Source organism: Lissotriton vulgaris, chromosome 1_1, assembly GCF_964263255.1.
Source record: "Lissotriton vulgaris chromosome 1_1, aLisVul1.2, whole genome shotgun sequence".
NCBI classification, from domain to species: Eukaryota; Metazoa; Chordata; class Amphibia; order Caudata; family Salamandridae; genus Lissotriton; species Lissotriton vulgaris.
Window position 1 is genome coordinate 1,542,518,467 of NC_141685.1, and position 19,311 is coordinate 1,542,537,777.

The 19,311-nt window shown below is 43.8% G+C and overlaps 1 protein-coding gene across 1 annotated transcript in view; it reads right to left on the bottom strand.

The window, feature by feature from the left end:
- Positions 1 to 2,651: 2,651 nt before the first annotated feature.
- The window catches only part of ZC3H11D (zinc finger CCCH-type containing 11D), a 194,178-nt gene continuing 177,518 nt past the window's right edge, over positions 2,652 to 19,311 (bottom strand). The window contains exon 16 of the mRNA XM_086931116.1: positions 2,652 to 2,737. Coding sequence (XP_086787242.1) covers positions 2,652 to 2,737 — 86 coding nt within the window. The remainder of the gene's footprint in view (positions 2,738 to 19,311) is intronic.

The window sequence follows — 19,311 nt, forward strand, 5'->3', positions numbered from 1 at the left end:
AAAAACGAGCAAGAGCCTCACAGTGAGTGGTGGACCCAGTCGTCATAATACAGGCACGCTTTGCCAAAAGATCCTTCATCACTTTAAAGATGGTTTTAGAGGGGTTGGAGCTGTTGCCGAATGCAGTAGCGTAATAAGCTGCCCGAGTTCGGCAAACAGCCCGATGGTATATTTTGACGGAGGCGAGATAAATAGCTTTTTTCCCGCTATCGTACGCCTTCTGCCAAGCCCTCTCTGCTCGTCTACAACTACCCTTGAGTGTACGTAAGGCGCCATCGTACCACGGACTAGAGTCCCTGGAGCTGACTTTACAAGCGGTAATTGGAATAAGGGCGTCAAGCGCCTTGGAGATCCAGGAGCAGAACTTCTCGTAACCTGAATCAACCAACATCGGAGGTTCTAAAGGCTCCTCGGCGAGGACACGATGTAAGTCCTTCAGCCGTAATTTACTCCATTGCCGCCTTGTAACCAGCTTTGCCGGGGGAATTGTAATCATTCCCGGCAAAGGGGTACAGATGGTAACCAAAGAGTGGTCCGTCCAGCCAAGAGGTGTAACGGCAGAGACAGCAGCATCTGCCAAATTGGTGAAAAAAGGATCTAAGGTATGGCCGCCTGTATGGGTAGGCTGTCGAACCATTTGCACCAGTTGAAGGGCCTCCAGGTCAGCAAGAATACCGGTAACCGAGGGGGTGGTAAGGTTCTCAAAATGTAAATTGAAGTCTCCCAAGATCGAGAAATTGGAGCAGCCTACCACCAAGGAACTAACCATGTCGGGGAAGGCCGCTCTAAACGCCACATCACTACCAGGGGGGCGATAAACCACCATCCCCGAGAGTGTGAAATGTGGGGTGACCGAGATCTTAAACACCGCACTTTCACATCCCGCAATGGTCAGACCAGACCAACTACCAGTGAGGCCAGGTCGCATGGCCAACGCAATACCTCCTCCCCTAGTAGATCGATTAAGGGTAAAAACCGAAAAATCAGAGGGGAAAGCCAAGTTGATAATGGCCACATCGTCATCCTTCAACCACGTCTCGGTGATGGCTACGATGTCCGGGGCCTCTTCCTGTATCAGGTCGAACACGGCCTGATAATGCTGCACCAGAGACCTGGCATTCAGGCTGAAGATGCGAAGGGAATGCTCGGCGCGGTTCCTACTAAGGGCAACCGTAAGATTTTCGTGTGAGCTCATGGTAGGGGGATCCAAAGACCACCTTCCACACGCACAGTGATAGGGGCCCACTAGTGGGTGTATAGGGGGAAGGGTACAACTCACAAATGAACGACCTATGCCCCGCAGAGTGTCGCCAGAGTACACCAGCATGGTAACGAGAGCTGAGACCAACTCTCAAGAACCCCAGGTGCCCGCTGCGCCCTGCGCGTCCTTAGCGCGGACGGGCGCAGACGGGCAGGACTCAGGCACGACTCCGGCTAAGCGACGGCGTCCCACTGCGCGTTCCCGCTGCGCGGAAGAGGACGACTTTAAATAGGCGTTCCTTGGGGCTGAAAGTTAGACACCACTTGTGGACTGTGGCACTTATTGTGCCATCCACTACAGTAGCAATGTAGTCATGGAAATAGGCGTACCTGGGGCTGAAAGTTAGACACCACTTGTGGACTGTGGCACTTATTGTGCCATCCACTACAGTAGCAATGTAGTCATGGAAACAGACTAACTTGCGTAGCCTGACAGTGTAAAACCTGCAGTGTGACACGTCAAAATATCCCTTTTTGGATGGTAAAACCTCCCTTTTAAATATTAGTAAGCCGCCCTCGAGTAGGGCTTGTAGCCCACAGGGCAGGATGTATGTTATTTGAAAGTGGGACATTTACAAACTTATAATACAATATTTCTAGAGTGATAAGGTTTAGAGATCTTCACTGTGGCAGGCCTCACTGCCCTACTTAGAAGTGCTGATTGAAATACTAATATTGCTAATTCTGGAAAGGGACTAGCTAGGAACATAATTAAACCACTATTTTAATACTAATTACAAATCCAACTCAATGGAAAAGTCACATTTGTAATGGGTAATAAGAAAAAGTAACTTTTAGAAAGTTACCTTTTACCTGTCTTAGTTTTCAGATGGCTAATTAGCATTAGCCTCTGCCAGCTCCCAGCCTATGCTCAGCCTTGAGTGAGCAGCTAAATTCCACACATGAGCTACATAAAAGGGTGACATGAATGGGCAGGGATGACTCAACTGAGATCTACAGAACCTTCATACTGCAGGTTGTAAGCATTCTGTTCCCACCACATAGTCAAATCCTTTATGACAGGTTTGTTTGAGCAAAATATAACACTTAGATCCACTTGAAAGGTAGAAAAGAGGATGCCAGGACACTTTTTGCGCATCTCCTGTATTTGTGTTGTAAGATCCTGTCTTTGTCCTACCAGACGTCTGCCTCATAGTGTGTAGTGGATACAGGACCTGCTTCAAACTGGATTTAATGGTTGGATGTGGCAGGACTCCCTTACACACCCACAACGCTCAATACCAAGTGTAGTGAGGCCAAAGTCTTTCGCCATCTTAAAAATGCCTTGACACATGACCCTTTAAGTCTGTTTACAGTAAGACATACATGTACTTCTGAAAAAGGGAATAGGGTTGCCCTCAGGAACTTATACCACAGTGTTTAGAGCATTGTCAGAAGTCATCCCCAACCATTTGCTTGTGCCAGGCATAAATGTGTTTCCACCAAAAGAGCACCCCCATCAGAACCTTTTCTGGACCTGTGAAAGAATGGAAGAAGACTGAATGTGCTGTCAGTATCTTGAGAGGACCTTAAAGGACTATACCTGCTCCTTCTTGTACCCATGACAAATACGTAGACTACAAGGGACAGGTGAATGACTTCCTAGGTGGCTCCACAGACACAACACGCTTTAATGGGTATTTTTCCTAAAGTGCAGAGCTAACCACTGACAACTGGACTTGGACTGGATTTTGTTGTTGGCTTCTGCCTGATACTCTGAGAGTCTGTATATTACCTCTACTTGGGTTTTGGGTCCTTAGAAGAGTACTCCTGTGGTTGTTCAGGCACCAGAAAAAAGCTTGGAAACTTTGTGACGAGGGCTCAATTGCTGTCAGCCTCAAATTGCGCACTGGTCCCAGTCTACCACTTCCATGAGTTATCATTAGCTCTTTGAGCTGTTTGCCACTATTTCTACATAAAACTTTAAACAGTCATCTCCCTGATTCCCCTATTTGATTTTTGCTATTTTTGTATCATTCTGTAAATTCATTTTTACTCTGTTTTCTAATTCAGTTTGGAATTTGTATTGCTTGGTGCTTGGACTTTATTACTACTTTGATACTGAATAAATACTTCATACATTGCCCTAAGTTAAACCGGTCCACGCTGGGTCATAGCTTGCAAGGGTTTGAGCTCAGGTTAATTTAGTAGTTTTGAGGGTTTACCTTGACAAGAGTTGCAACTATTCATTGAGGCAGGACATTTATCACCAGGGCCGGACTGGCCATAGCGGGCACCGGGCAATCCCCCTGTGCGCTGCACGGGTGGGGGCCGGTTTTGGGCTGCAAAATTGGCCCTGTACCAAAAACGGACGAAAACTGGCCCCGGCAAAGAGCTCGACTGCACCTCCAAATCCCCCCCCCCCCATTCCCCCCCTCCCGAGTGGGTTAGGGGGGGTGGCCGACAACTTTGCCAGGGCCGGTTGTGGTTCCCAGTCTGGCCCTGTTTATCACGGGAAAAAATAATCAAATTGTTTACAGCATTGCTAAAAGTGAGAGAGCGCAATTTGAATAAAACGTATATATCCGAGTCATATTTACAAGCATATTGTATAAACGTAGGAATGAAATGTATATCGAACGTGAAGTTGACGCTTATAGCATAAGGTTAACAGATGTGACCAAAGTAATATAGGAAATGTAACTGTATTTACTCTTGAAAATGCATTAGATTTAGAAGGCCCGTATACGTAGTGGGCTAATGTAGAAATGTGTAGAAATGCTCACGAATAGAAGAACGTGCAAAGTAGAATTCATGTACGTGTGTAACTTTAAATGCAGAAACGGCGAGAAATGTAACATGGAGAAATGTGCAGAGAGCATATATATAACGATGTAACAAATGAGAAAATAAAATTATATTCTATGTAATTTGTATTCTATGGAAAATGTATTCACATATAAGCAAGGGATTTGCTAAATGCGATCATATATAAATATATGTTAAAGGTTATACTGTGTAGAAGAAGTTTGTAGGAATGTTAGAAGAGTTTTAGGTCATTTGTGATTATAACCTGACTGACCAAGGGTTCGCAGGAGTGTAGTCCGCTGTTGGTAATTTAGTGGGCTCACAGGAGTCGTGAATAGCCTTCACTTGAATGTGCGAGCCAAAGAGTCTAGTTCTTGTTAGATTTAAGGTGACAAATGTCGGACGAAGTTTATTGCCTAAACATGAGAGGAGACGCTTGGAATTTGAGTCTTGTTTTGAAATGACCATTCACAAGACCAAGAAAGGTTACGTATATAGTCGTAAAGAGTAAAGTTCTGATAAGGTGATAGATTTTGCTCCGAAAGTGTCAAAGGTAAAGTCGAATGAAGTCACCAGCAAGAAGACGAAGATGGCGTCTAAGGAGAAAGGTCAACTTAACGGACGACGCGAAGAGACGAAGCCATGGAAAGAGCTAGAAAATGACATCATGGGGAAAGTCCGTGGTGGGCGTCGAAGGGGCGTTCCACCCACACTGTGATTGTGTATTTTAGGGACAGCACCCCGGGGAGAAGATAGCGAGAACAGCGAGAGCGAAGTTAGGAAGAGCAGATGACTTGAGCAGATGCGCTGAGAGAGATCAGAGCGCAAGAGAGCAGTAGGCCGAGGACCCTTAGAGATCGGATGGGTAGGCAGAGAGGGTACTGCTTCTTAAACTTAAGTTACCTTTAGAGGCTAAGAGAGTTTGAACTTCTTAGGGAGTCAAACTGCTGACACCTTTTAGGGTACTAGAAACTTGCGAAGTAGGGATGTCACCTAGTATAGAGTAGGGACAGATTTAACTTGTATTTCTTTCTTTTGTAGATGACGCAACGGAACCACATCATATCTATGCTTTTAATTTGTTGATTCTGGAGCTGACTTTAATTGTATTCGTTTATAGATTAAGGTTCTTTAGGGAATACATGTTCCTTCTAGTTCCTGTATATTTGCTGAATTTTATCCTGAGAGGATTGTATTTGCAACTTTTCTTAATTTTATATTAAACCTTTTAAACTTCATCAGTTGTAAGTGGTTCTTCAGAGTTGCGTCAGTTTATGGGGTTTATCTAACCTATGCAGGGGCTGTCTTTTACTCAATGACAGATAACAACCGATCCAAAATCGACGAATGAGATAAGTTATCAAATTGATCATAAAAGATATTAAAATCTCATTCCCCGCAGTTGGTAGCAGAGAAAGATGGTTTTCTTCTTGAGGAAGACAACCTAGGTCAGGTTTAGATTACCCCAAGGTCCCTAGTCATCGACGACCAGAAGAAGAATCCCTACCGAAGACGGTGCTGACGGTGCGTCGAGAGAAAAGCAGCAGAGTCGGTCGAGAGTGAGTATAAGGGTCATGCGTTGTAAGATTGCGGTGTTTTATGTTGTTCCTGTGTTGTAATGTCAAGCGGAGTTGAATGCCTGTAGTGTGATTGAGGGAAGGTTGTGAGCGCGCGCAACCGGATAAAATCTTATGTCCAGAGAGGGCTTAAGTGGTTCGGGTGTATCGAACACCCAGAGTAATTTGTCTACCATTTAAAGGGGGTCATGAGGTACCATTGATCGCCCGCAGACCGATGATAGGGGGAGCGTTTGAGTGAGTGTATGAGTAACGGACGCTGGTCGTACGTTTACTGTGTGTAAGTAACCTATCAGTTAAGGTGAGCGTCTGACCGTAAGAGGAAGACGTCTCGCCAGTTGAGGTGACAATTACAGTTAGACTGTGGCCGTACAGTCAGAGAAAAGTGATCGCTTGGACGGAAGTAGTCATTTTTCGGTGTATGAATGAAACGCATGTAAGACCGTGAGACGAGTTGAGAAACAAAGGAAACTGCTGCAGAGGGGACAAGTGACGTCAGCGTAGAGTGGCGCTGAGATTGGTCGGTTAGCGTAGAACAGCGTTGGGATAGGCTGATTATTGAGAGTCGCACAGGGATTGGTAGTTGTCATCGGGACATAAACATAAGGAAGAGAATTAATAAGGAAAATCGTAGATTATCAAAAATGAAGTGCTTTAAGAGTTTAAGGGCAATCTTTAAGAGAAATAGAAGAAACTTATATGCTGGAGAAGAAGCTCCACCAGAAGGCACACCAGCTTATCATATGGCAGTAAATGTAGGCTTACACTCAATAATGTGGATCTCCGAGTGGAATAGGCTAACAGAAGGGAATAAGGAACTGACGTTTCCGAGATTCGGAACATTTAAGCTAGAAGTGTTGAACCAACTAAAAGCAGTAATGCTTGCAGCGAGACCTCTACCGAGGCCAACACAGTTCGAAGCACTTAGTGCATGGTTTAGAGCAGCACACGAAAGAAATTTAAAGAGGCGCCAAGAAAGAGTGAGACGATCAGTAAAGGCAGTGCAGGATGCGAAATGGGATGAGGAAGCTAAGAAGTGGAGAGTGCAAAAGATAGAAGCAGACAAACTGTTCACCATGATAGAAGCTACGGGAGAAAAGAAACCTCTAGAGGAAGATGAGGATAGCGAGACAGAGGAGGATCTGATAGAGAGGCTATTAACAGATAGACCACCTCCGTACAACAGCGAAGTCGCAAGTCCCGTACTACAGCAAGAGGACGGAGCTAGATGGGGGGAATATAAATCGATCCCAGTAACAGAGTGGGATACCAAGAAAGGTGAGGAAGTACTTCAATCTAGTTCCGAACAGAGAGTAGTAGGAAGATTCGTGGTCCAGAAGGTGCCAGAAACACAGCATGCAAGATCGTATCAAATGCCAGACGCTCTACAAGTACCTGTTACCATAGGCCCTATAGTGTCAATCTATAACCCAGAGGGGGTCCAGCAGGAGGAACAGGCAAGATGGGACAGGGAAAGGGCAGAGATGGAGAGTAGGAATAATACGATAAATCCTCAGAGGCAGATACTAGCACCAGTGAGTCGGAGTACCCCACTAGATTCCGCAACGGGTCCCTGGATAGAACAAGGGGGTCAAAGAGGATCAATGGATTTGAGGGGACCGAAACCGAAATCCTATAAGGAATTAAGGGAATACCTGAAAGAATGGGATACTGCCGAAGAGACTCGGAATAAAAGTTTAGAAACAGGAGCAGAGTGGAGAGACCAGGATAACAAGATCCTCTCTCATTGTGGAGCTGGCGAAAGCAGCCCGGAGTGGGAGAGAGGGAGTCAAGGAAGCAGGAGAGATACTTGCCCTACTACCAGTGGCAATAGGCAAACGTGCAACGACAGGAGTACAGGGTGTGGGGAAGTGCCTCGCGTCACCTTTAGTGAGGGAGAACGAAGGACGCAGGAGTACCGAAATACTTTCAGATGCACACACCATACCCCGGATGAGAATGTGCAACATTGGAATCACGGGAACATGGAGAGTCGTGAAACGTCTCGACATGCCTCCGGTGATTACGGACGGAATCACGGGAACATGGAGAGTCGCGAAGGGTCTCGCCATGCGTCCGGTGATCAAGAACGAAGTCATGAGAATATAGGGAGTCGCGAAACGTCTCGCCATACATCCGGTGATCACGAACGAGATCGCGGGAGCATGGAGGGCCATGAAGGTCCTTATCGTTTGTTGAGTGACACTAGACAGCAAGCGAGTTACAGTGGATTAGAACAGCACGGAGGATCCTATCTCGTATCTGGAGAAACCGAGCCAAAAAGACGGAATGTAGGGTTGAGGGATGGAGCATTGTTCCACCATACCCCAAGGGAAGATGGAAAAGCTTGGGATCTAGAGAGATGGGAACAAAGAGATAGAGGAAAAACTCCTCATAACTCACCTGTGCTTAGGCGTAGGGCGCATAGTGGAGGTGAGAGGGGTGTAAGAGAACAACCTAGGACTGACGTACTGAGAGCTGAAATAAAAGCAAGACGCATAGATGTAATGAGTTTAAAATCAGACTTGGATGAAATAATTGACGGCACAGTGGCAATAGAAAGGTTAGAGCTGTACGATCCAGACGAAATACTGTTTTTATCTAAGGATGTTACTCGAAAAGCAAGGGCAGCTCATGAAAAGTTATCCGAATTAGCAGAAAAGTATATGATAGACATGTCACGAACAAAAGCCTTACAGGCCAACCATAGGCTGAATTGCACGGATCGGGATCTAGATGAACGTAGAATGATTGGGCTAAGAGTACACATAAGGGAACTAATCATGTGTATTAGAATATGGAGAGATCTGGATAGATGGGAGGAAAAATGGTCCAAGAGGGGATCTGTCAGACGGAGTACACTTGTGAAGTCCCAGGATACAGACCTAATGCGAATGGAAGCTTTCCCTTTGCGAGAAATCGCGAACGGAAACTACGTTTATGTACCCTGGAGTAGGGGGGATTTAGCGGCATTCACTAATTCTTTCCCAAAGCTTAGAGAGAACCCCGTGGAGTGGTACAAGCAGGTAGAGAGATTCGTGAAAATCTCTAAGGTACTGTGGATCGATTTGAACACTTTGTTCGATATCGTAGTACCCGGAGATTTGTGGACGGCATGCAAACTTAGTATTGAATGGCCCACTTGTGAGCCTCCGAGAGATACCCAGACAAACGGTCCATCAGACAGAGTCATGGAAAAATACGAGAGAGTAATAACATGGCTAAAAGAGAAAGTGCCGGTGCAGGACATAGACTGGGTTAAGATAGATCGAACAACTCAGGAGCCTAAAGAGACCGTTCACGAGTTCTATGAGAGATTACTGAAAGCATTTAAACAGTACAGTGGGTTAGACGTAATGGATCCTAAAGACATAGGACAGTTTGTGTCGAAGTTTGTTCTCGGATTGGGACCAGACATAAGCCTGATGATTCAACAACATTTAATTTGCTGGCAGAACAAACCTTTGGATGAGATTCTGAGATATGCAAGGTACTGTAGCGATGAGATAGATTCGAAGGCAAAGAAGCTTAAGGAAAAGCTGATGTTGGTACAGATGCAAGCAGCTGGAAAGGGTGGACAGCGGCAGCAGGGAACAGGAACGCCAGCAAAGAAACAGAATAATCAGAACAGAGATGAGGAAGAAAGACCGAGACCGAGAATAGATATCGCAACACTGAAAAGGACAACCAGGTGTCATCAGTGTAATGAGGTGGGACATTGGAGACGCGAGTGTCCGTATAATATTGAGACAGGGGAATTAGAACAGGAGGAGGAAGAGGTACAGAACAACGTGGTTAAGGGAGCGACAGTCCCGAAGGGAAAGTTTATCAAAGGGGGGACTCAGACTCCTCGAGCCCCGTTTCCTCAACCGCCTCGCATTTCAAATGGAGGGAAAACCTATAGACAAATACCATTGTTCGTAGGAGGAGAGGAATGCTACTACGTTGATCCTCTTACAGGGCAACGAGTGAATAGGGAAGAAGACTGTACTCTAGGAGCAGCCCTGGAAGTAGATCAGAGAGGACCATACGTAGAGGCTGAAGTAGCTGGATGTCCTACGACCTTTTTGGTGGATACGGGGGCCACTAGATCCACGTTGAGATCAGCGGTAGTCCCAGGTCTGCCGATATCAGGAGAGATGATTCAGGTGGTAGGAGTCGCAAACAAGAGGATGACGAATCCTCTGACAGAACCAGTGTCAGTGAAGATAGGGAATTACAGTGACGAACATCAGTTTGTGATCTGTGATTCTAGCCCGGTGTGTTTGCTAGGAAGAGATCTGTTGTGTAAACTGAATTGCACAATACATTGCACACCTGAAGGAGTAGAAGTGCAGACCAACGATGAAGATGCCGATTTTAAGGTTGTAAACTCGCAGGAATGCGTGGAACTATATCCTACCTTAACAGTGGAGGAACTTCCACAGGATTTGAGGGAGAAAGTGTCAGCTGAGGTGTGGGATTTTACTGGAGAAGAAATAGGATTGATCAAAGGGGTAGAACCAGTAAAGATCATGGTAAGACCCAATGCCGAGTATCCAAGAACACCACAATACAAGTTGACACCGGAGACGATTGCAGGAATAAAGCCTGTGATCGAATCCATGATTAAACAGGGAATACTGAAGGAGATCGTGGGTAGTCCATGTAACTCCCCGATTATGGGTTTGCAGAAGCCTAGTGGAAAATACAGAATAGTGCAGGATCTTCGAAAGATTAATAATATTGTTGTCTCATGTTGTCCAGTGGTACCGAATCCATCAGTGATATTGTTTCAGATACCGTTCCAAGCTGAATGGTTTACAGTGATAGATTTGTGCCAGGCTTTCTTTTCGATTCCTTTAGATGAAGATAGCCAGTATCTTTTCGCTTTTAAGCTGGAAAATCGCGTTTTAACATGGTGTCGTATCCCTCAGGGGTATACAGAAAGCCCATCGATTTTTAACCAGCTACTGAAGAAAAATCTTGAAAGTCTAGTACTGCCCAAGAATTCGGTTCTGGTCCAGTACATAGACGACCTCCTAGTTGCGTCAGAAACTGAGGAAGCTTGCAGAGTAGACACTATTACCTTACTAAATCACTTGGCCGAGAACGGGCACAAGGTGTCTCCAAGTAAATTGCAATATTGTCTTACCGAAGTGCAATACTTGGGCCACAGGATTGAAAAGGGGAAACGGAAGGTGTCTCCAGACAGAATAGAGGCGATTATGAAAATGAACGCGCCTAAAACACAGAGAGAAGTCAGGATGTTTCTAGGCATGGTCGGTTATTGTCGACAGTGGATAGCCAACTTCTCACTGAAGGCAAAGCCGCTATTACAACTGACGCACAAAGGAGTGAGTGATCCGGTACCATGGGACAAAGATTGTTTGATGGCGTTTTTACAGCTGAGGGAGGACTTATGTCGCGCCCCGGCTTTAGGAATGCCTGATTACACAAAACCATTTTTGCTTTACTGCTGCGAAAGAGAGGGATGCGCTTTAGCAGTATTGGCCCAGATACATGGAGATGCGCGTAGGCCAGTTGCGTATTTTTCGGCTACATTAGATCCAGTAGCCGCAGCGTTGCCCGGATGTCTCAAATCCGTTGCTGCAACAGGTGTCAGCATTGAACGTTCTGAAAGCGTGGTAATGGGACATCAGTTAGTGGTGTATGTACCGCATTCTGTGGAATTGTTAATGACCAGGACTAAGACTCAGCATCTGACGAATAGCAGGCTCACACGCTACGAGCAAGTCATATTGGCTGCCGAGAATGTGACCCTAAAAAGATGCTCCGTCTTGAATTCTGCAACTTTGATGCCACTTCCAAATGATGTGGATGATGAAATTTGTACAGATCACGACTGCCTTGATGTGACTGAACTATGCACCAAACCGAGACCCGATATCGTAGATGAGCCATTGACTGACCCCGATGAAATTTTCTTTGTCGATGGTTCATGCGTAAGAGACGATATTGGTCAGCTGAGAGCAGCTTATGCAGTTTGTACAATCACCAGAGTTGTAAAAGCCGCTTGCCTGGAAGGAGTACACTCCGCTCAGGTAGCTGAAATTATTGCTTTGACGCGTGCCTGTTTAGCAGGTAACAAAATTCGAGTCACCATATACACCGATAGCCAGTATGGTTTCGGGGTAGTTCACGATTACGGGCAGTTATGGTCTCAAAGAGGTTACATGACCTCCTCGGGTTCTCCCATTAGGAATGGAGAATTCGTGAGACTCTTGTTAGAGGCATTACAAGGCCCGACAGCTATTGCAGTTGTCAAATGTGCAGCGCATACAAAAAATGTAGACTTTGTGTCACAAGGTAACCGCTATGCGGATGAGGTAGCGCGTTACTGCGCAGAACAAGGATATTCTCACACTGATGTGAAAGTGGGGGGAATCCAAGAAAGAACTGAATTGACAATGTTGTTAGACACTGTAGATACGTGGGATGAGCTAAAGAGTGTTCAGGAGAATGCACCAGATGAGGAGAAAATGGGCTGGGAAACAGCTGGGTGTATAAAGAGCGAAATGAATTTCTGGATTTCTGCAGATGGGAGAGCAGTTTTACCGAATGAACTTGTTAGTCCAATGGCAAGGAAATTGCATGGATCAGCACACATAGGTAGAGATGCCATGGTGAGAGTATTCAGACAAACGTGGTTTAATCCTAAATTTAGAGTAGCGGCAGAAGCAGTATGTCAGCGATGTGCGATCTGTCAGCAACTAAACGTAGGAAAAAGAACACCAGTCACATTGGGAGGTCTGGGGGGCCTTTCAATAGGATGCAGCTTGATTTCATAGAAATGCCTAAATGCAACAGACTCAGATACGTTTTAGTGATTGTCTGTATATTTTCTAGATGGGTTGAGGCTTACCCTACACGTAGGTGCGATACACTTACAGTAGCAAAACTATTACTTAGAGAGTTAATACCGAGGTTTGGGGTGCCATCCTCTTTGGAATCGGACAGAGGAACTCATTTCAACAGCGAAATAGTGAAGATGCTATGCTCAGCTTTGAGTATCGATCAGAAGTTACATTGCAGTTATCGACCAGAAGCTTCAGGGATTGTAGAGCAAATCAACGGCACAATCAAGTCCAGACTTGCCAAAGTTTGTTCATCAACATCCCTGAGTTGGCCAGACGCACTACCAGTGGTTCTTATGAGCATACGTAGCACACCAGATAGAAAAACAGGTCTCTCTCCACATGAAGTGCTAATGGGGAGAGCTATGAGATTGCCATCGGTTCCGACTGCAGCGTTATTGAACATCACAGACGACTTGATCTTGGACTACTGCAAGGGACTATCTGATGCCATTAATTCTGTGTCCCTCCAGGTCCAGGCTGCAGAGGTTCCATCAGCACAAGACTTGTGCCATGACCTGAGTCCGGGGGACTGGGTCTTGGTGAAAAAGCATGTCAGGAAGAACTGCTTAGACGTGCGTTGGCGAGGACCATTTCAAGTCATACTTGTTACGAACACTGCAGTGAAGTGTGGAGGCCTGCCAAATTGGATACATGCTTCACACACTCGAAGAGTGCCAACACCTCTAGAAGAAACAGCTCCTCTCTCGGATGAGAATCCAGCGGAAAGCGGAGAAGCCACAGAGGGGGAAAGCCAAGCTGTAGAGGTGATCGAAGAGGCCAACCTGTGTCGGAACAGGTCGACGAAGGTCAGGACACCAGTGAGACCGAAGTCGCCTCAGGAGAAGAAAGTAACTGGGAGATCGAATCAGATACTGAACAAGCTGAGAGTGACCAAGAGACAAGTCCAAGAACAAGGAGCAGGAGGACAAGGAGTGACGAAGCTAGTTGGCCAGAGAGAAGGAGAAGGCCAAGCTTAAAGGCACAACAGGAGAAAATTCTTGTCCCAATCTCTGAAGAGTCAGATCAAGAGGAAGAAACTACAGACTCAGGAACTGAGAGTCCAAGAAGATCGAGAAGGGTACGTGTGCCCTGCAGAAGGTACGCCACCCCAGAGTGGACTTATCTAGCAGATGTCTTGGGGACAGAAATCTGGGAGAGTGAAGGAAGTGAAAGTAATCGATCACGATCCATTTGTGGCAGTGGAGATATGGATGTTGACTCCTGGACTCGAGACTGAGGGATTACTGACTTTCACACTTCCCATACCCCCATACTTGAGTCGGATCAAAGATCTAGTGCTAAATCGATTACAGTTTCCGACTTTTGGTCATCAAATTCCGGAAGAAGAAGAAAAAGTCATTCGTTTTGAACTATTGGAACTTGTTGTGAAAGCTGCAGGTACGAGAATAATTGTTGATGTATAAAGACTTTTGTATATAAGTTATAAAGAAGAAGATAACCTAGCGCCGAGTGGAAAGAAGAATAAAATTAGGGATAACATTTAGAGGACGGAGAAGGGTTAGGGTTGTCTGTTGTTAAAAATAAAGAGACATTGTTGCGAAAAAGAGACTTTGTTGATAAAGAGCACTTTACAAACTGAGAGAAAATAAAGCAAATAAAGCAAAGATTGGAAAAGAAAAGAAAAAACTTTTTCGCAAAAGAAGGAGTTAAGCTGTTTGGTAACATGGAGAACGGTAACCCAAACCGAAAAGCTAAATGCATAATAGGTACACATATAGCAGTAGTAATTTTTCTCATAATTACAGTAGTGACAATATCGTACATAATAGGACATGAAACTGATAAAGAAACAGCAGATGTAAAGCCTGTAACGACTTTGAAACCTGCTCTTGATGGGAAGAAGGAGGAGAGCAATATAATTCGTGAAAAAGCGTTACTGGCAGATGAAGCTCGTAGATTACATGTAGACGAGTCACAGGGAAACTTTAGGTCAAATGCATATGCCAAATTATTATATGAATATATCGATGCCATGGAGGCCAAAGATTGCTACGTTTGTATGCAATTGCCGGCTTCTGTAGATGAGGGCATCCGATATCATCATCTCCCACTGACTTATGGGATAACATGTAGTTTACTGCTTAGTATATTTTATGGTAGAGAAGGGTTTGAGTACTACTTTTCAAATTATGATTCGGTACTGCCTGAAGTTCCGAATTATAAACAAATGAATAAGTGGGACTATTACAAAAAGGAGGATAGACTAGCCAAATTCTTCCTTCCTTGGGATACATTAGATACATCATACGCACGCAGAAATAATCTGACTTGCAAAGTGTCAGAGATTGAGAAAAAGTTCATAGGACAAGTAGATGACCGATACAGAAGGCAGAAGATTCTAAAAATGTCAGGACAGTGGAAAACTGATTGGACCGAAGAAGAGAAGGCACATAAAAAGAAAGGGAGCAATGGTCCAATAGCTTTGGATAGAATGCAGAAAGGAAAGTTATGTGTAACTCGAAGCAAGACATATTATGAGAATGTATTTGTAGGTGAAGTTAATTGCGAACATGCTTTTAGATTAGAGTACTACACGAAAGATTTCATGAAGGAGATGCAAGTGATTCCTAATGTATATTTTGTATGCGGAAGAAATGCCTATGTAAGACTGCCTAACAATTGGTATGGTTCGTGTTACTTGGCAATTGTCTTCCCCAAAATATATCATGCAAAGGATTTAGCGATCATAGAAGGAAAGGCTTCGATAAGAATGAAAAGAGAAGTAGGAGATGCAGAAGTAGTAGGAGACGTATTTGGAGCGATGTTTCCTATGTTAGGTTTAATACTTAACGATGTTAAGATCAGGAGACTAGCTACAGTCGTAGATAGATTGTCTGCAAGTACTGCAAGGTCATTAATGTTAATAGAAGGCGAAATGCAATCGATTAGAGCAATGGTTCTTCAGAATCGACTTGCTCTTGATGTGCTATTAGCAAAAGAAGGCGGAGTTTGCAAGGCTTTGAAAGTCCAGGAATGTTGTACTTATATTCCTGATAATTCAAAACCACTTGAGAAGGTCATAAGAAACATTACACAGATTCATCAAGAAATCGAAGATTTGACAAAAATAAATGTTTGGGAAAAAGTAGGTCATGGAGTAGGAAAGGTTGGAAGTTGGTTTGCCAACCTTGGTAAAAGCATTGTATGGTATATATTGAAACCTGTATTAATAATATTAATTTGTATAATCACATTGTTAGGATTTGTGAAACTATATAAATGGTATAGGACGAACCGGTTACAAAGATCTATGAGAGAACAAGAAAGGAGATTAGCTGCTTTACAAGATCAACAGTATAAAAGTTTGAGAGCACTTGAAATGATGAAAAGAGGAAATGATGTAACTAGTTCTGTTTAAAGGTGCTATTCAAATTGCATTTAGTAATGACTCCTAAAAGTCATCAAAGGGGGGAACTGAGAGAGCGCAATTTGAATAAAACGTATATCCGAGTCATATTTACAAGCATATTGTATAAACGTAGGAATGAAATGTATATCGAACGTGAAGTTGACGCTTATAGCATAAGGTTAACAGATGTGACCAAAGTAATATAGGAAATGTAACTGTATTTACTCTTGAAAATGCATTAGATTTAGAAGGCCCGTATACGTAGTGGGCTAATGTAGAAATGTGTAGAAATGCTCACGAATAGAAGAACGTGCAAAGTAGAATTCATGTACGTGAGTAACTTTAAATGCAGAAACGGCGAGAAATGTAACATGGAGAAATGTGCAGAGAGCATGTATATAACGATGTAACAAATTAGAAAATAAAATTATATTCTATGTAATTTGTATTCTATGGAAAATGTATTCACATATAAGCAAGGGATTTGCTAAATGCGATCATATATAAATATATGTTAAAGGTTATACTGTGTAGAAGAAGTTTGTAGGAATGTTAGAAGAGTTTTAGGTCATTTGTGATTATAACCTGACTGACCAAGGGTTCGCAGGAGTGTAGTCCGCTGTTGGTAATTTAGTGGGCTCACAGGAGTGGTGAATAGCCTTCACTAGAATGTGCGAGCCAAAGAGTCTAGTTCTTGTTAGATTTAAGGTGACAAATGTCGGACGAAGTTTATTGCCTAAACATGAGAGGAGACGCTTGGAATTTGAGTCTTGTTTTGAAATGACCATTCACAAGACCAAGAAAGGTTACGTATATAGTCGTAAAGAGTAAAGTTCTGATAAGGTGATAGATTTTGCTCCGAAAGTGTCAAAGGTAAAGTCGAATGAAGTCACCAGCAAGAAGACGAAGATGGCGTCTAAGGAGAAAGGTCAACTTAACGGACGACGCGAAGAGACGAAGCCATGGAAAGAGCTAGAAAATGACATCATGGGGAAAGTCCGTGGTGGGCGTCGAAGGGGCGTTCCACCCACACTGTGATTGTGTATTTTAGGGACAGCACCCCGGGGAGAAGATAGCGAGAACAGCGAGAGCGAAGTTAGGAAGAGCAGATGACTTGAGCAGATGCGCTGAGAGAGATCAGAGCGCAAGAGAGCAGTAGGCCGAGGACCCTTAGAGATCGGATGGGTAGGCAGAGAGGGTACTGCTTCTTAAACTTAAGTTACCTTTAGAGGCTAAGAGAGTTTGAACTTCTTAGGGAGTCAAACTGCTGACACCTTTTAGGGTACTAGAAACTTGCGAAGTAGGGATGTCACCTAGTATAGAGTAGGGACAGATTTAACTTGTATTTCTTTCTTTTGTAGATGACGCAACGGAACCACATCATATCTATGCTTTTAATTTGTTGATTCTGGAGCTGACTTTAATTGTATTCGTTTATAGATTAAGGTTCTTTAGGGAATACATGTTCCTTCTAGTTCCTGTATATTTGCTGAATTTTATCCTGAGAGGATTGTATTTGCAACTTTTCTTAATTTTATATTAAACCTTTTAAACTTCATCAGTTGTAAGTGGTTCTTCAGAGTTGCGTCAGTTTATGGGGTTTATCTAACCTATGCAGGGGCTGTCTTTTACTCAATGACAGATAACAACCGATCCAAAATTGACGAATGAGATAAGTTATCAAATTGATCATAAAAGATATTAAAATCTCATTCCCCGCAAAGTTTATATGGATAAAATATGCATGTGAATGTTGAGCAGGTGAAATATACATGTCGCCTACTTGCAATATACCTACATCTTCTGTGTATCCGTAAGTCCTCTGGATGTATAAAAGGCATTGAGATAACCACTAGGTAAGCAAGGGTGTCTAAATATGGGCAATTAAAAATCAAATAAAAAATAAGCCCATGCCATTTACAGATTCGAAACTGCATTTAAAGACAGCTGAACCAGATGAACACATACACAGAAGCCATCTTAGAATATATTTTGTGTTATTTTAAGAACCTTATTCTAAGATGGCCACTGTAGATGTATGTGAATCTTTGAAGGTGATTTATTAAATTGCAAGAACTCCATTCAAAGATGCAAGCCATAGATGCGTACACATCTCAGGCAAATGTCTTTGAATGTGATTTCTTAGGAAAAATATAAAAACTGCTTTGAAAGATGCCTGCCAGGTATTCACTCTTGGCCATCCTAGAATGGTTAAGTACATATTTTCAGGTGTTCAACTGCCGATAGAATGGCAGGAGGCACTGAAGGAACAAGGAACCTGGAGGGGGCAAGCAGATGATGGCAGGGGCATGGAAACGTCAGTTTAAAAAGAGAGGGTTAAGGGCGAGGTGAGAGAACATGGAGTTTGAATGTACAGGGAATATGTATGTAAAATTAATTGAGGTCCAGCTAGAAGTACAAGATTTATTAGAAAAACTGTTGCATTGAGCAGACTTTTTGCGGAAGCTGGAACTTAGTGTTTTTATGAAAAAAAAAAAAAAATCGTCTATCTTCCATGAGCTTGTATTTGAATTTGTATATACTTACTTTAGTCTTGTATCAGATTAAGATGGCGGCAGAATGAGAAGGGCTTTTAGTCCAACATGAGTGTGTTGCAGTCAGCATATCTTAGCACTGGGAATTATTCTGCGCAAGTTTATAGTAAAAGCCCAGAGCCTGTTGGGGCTTGAGTTTAGCATCAGCTAAGTTAAATTACCTGATGGTGCCCCATATAAATTGAGCATTTAAGTTGGTGTTGGCTTTTTTTTTATATCATTGGGATATTTGGGGAAGGCTGACATGTTCTTAAATAGGTGAGGAGCGAGCTAAGTTGTTATTTTTAAACAGAGTGCATAATTTGAAATTTTTAAATAGCTTTAATGCCTATTTTTTACATTAATTTCTACCAGTAGGCTTTCAACAAAACATTTGCACATAAGTAGTGGATAGTTAGAATTATTTATAGACCACCAACACAATAAATTAAGATTATAGAAAAAAGAGATAAAATAGGTAGTAAAGGGGGCGTGGTCAAGCCGAGGACCAAGATGGCCACTTAGTGCTGAAGCTTCGAAGAGCTCACCACAATCTTCCAGTCCATCATCACGGTCGTTGAGGTTGGGGGTGCCCTTAGCACAGGGAATCTGCCTTCCTGATCCAGGACCACTTGCTCACCTGGGGGTAAGATATCAGGTCTGCCGGCGGTCATGGCCCGATGCGGCCCCAGGAGGCCCAGCGGTGATAGTGGGCAGGCCAAATCCTGCCTCTGCGGATGAGGGCCACTCTGGGTTCACCTGCCTATGCCTGTGTTGCCTGCAGGTGCCCGTCTGCTAAGTGAACCTGCATGACTGGCTTTGAGCCTACTCCACCACTGGATGCAAGGTGTGGTGAGTAGGCCAGCCTCAAACCTCTCCTGGATATCAGTACTTGCCGACAAGGCCTTATGCAGTCCAGTGGATGATACATGTGGGCTAGTGGAGTCACCTGTTAACAACAC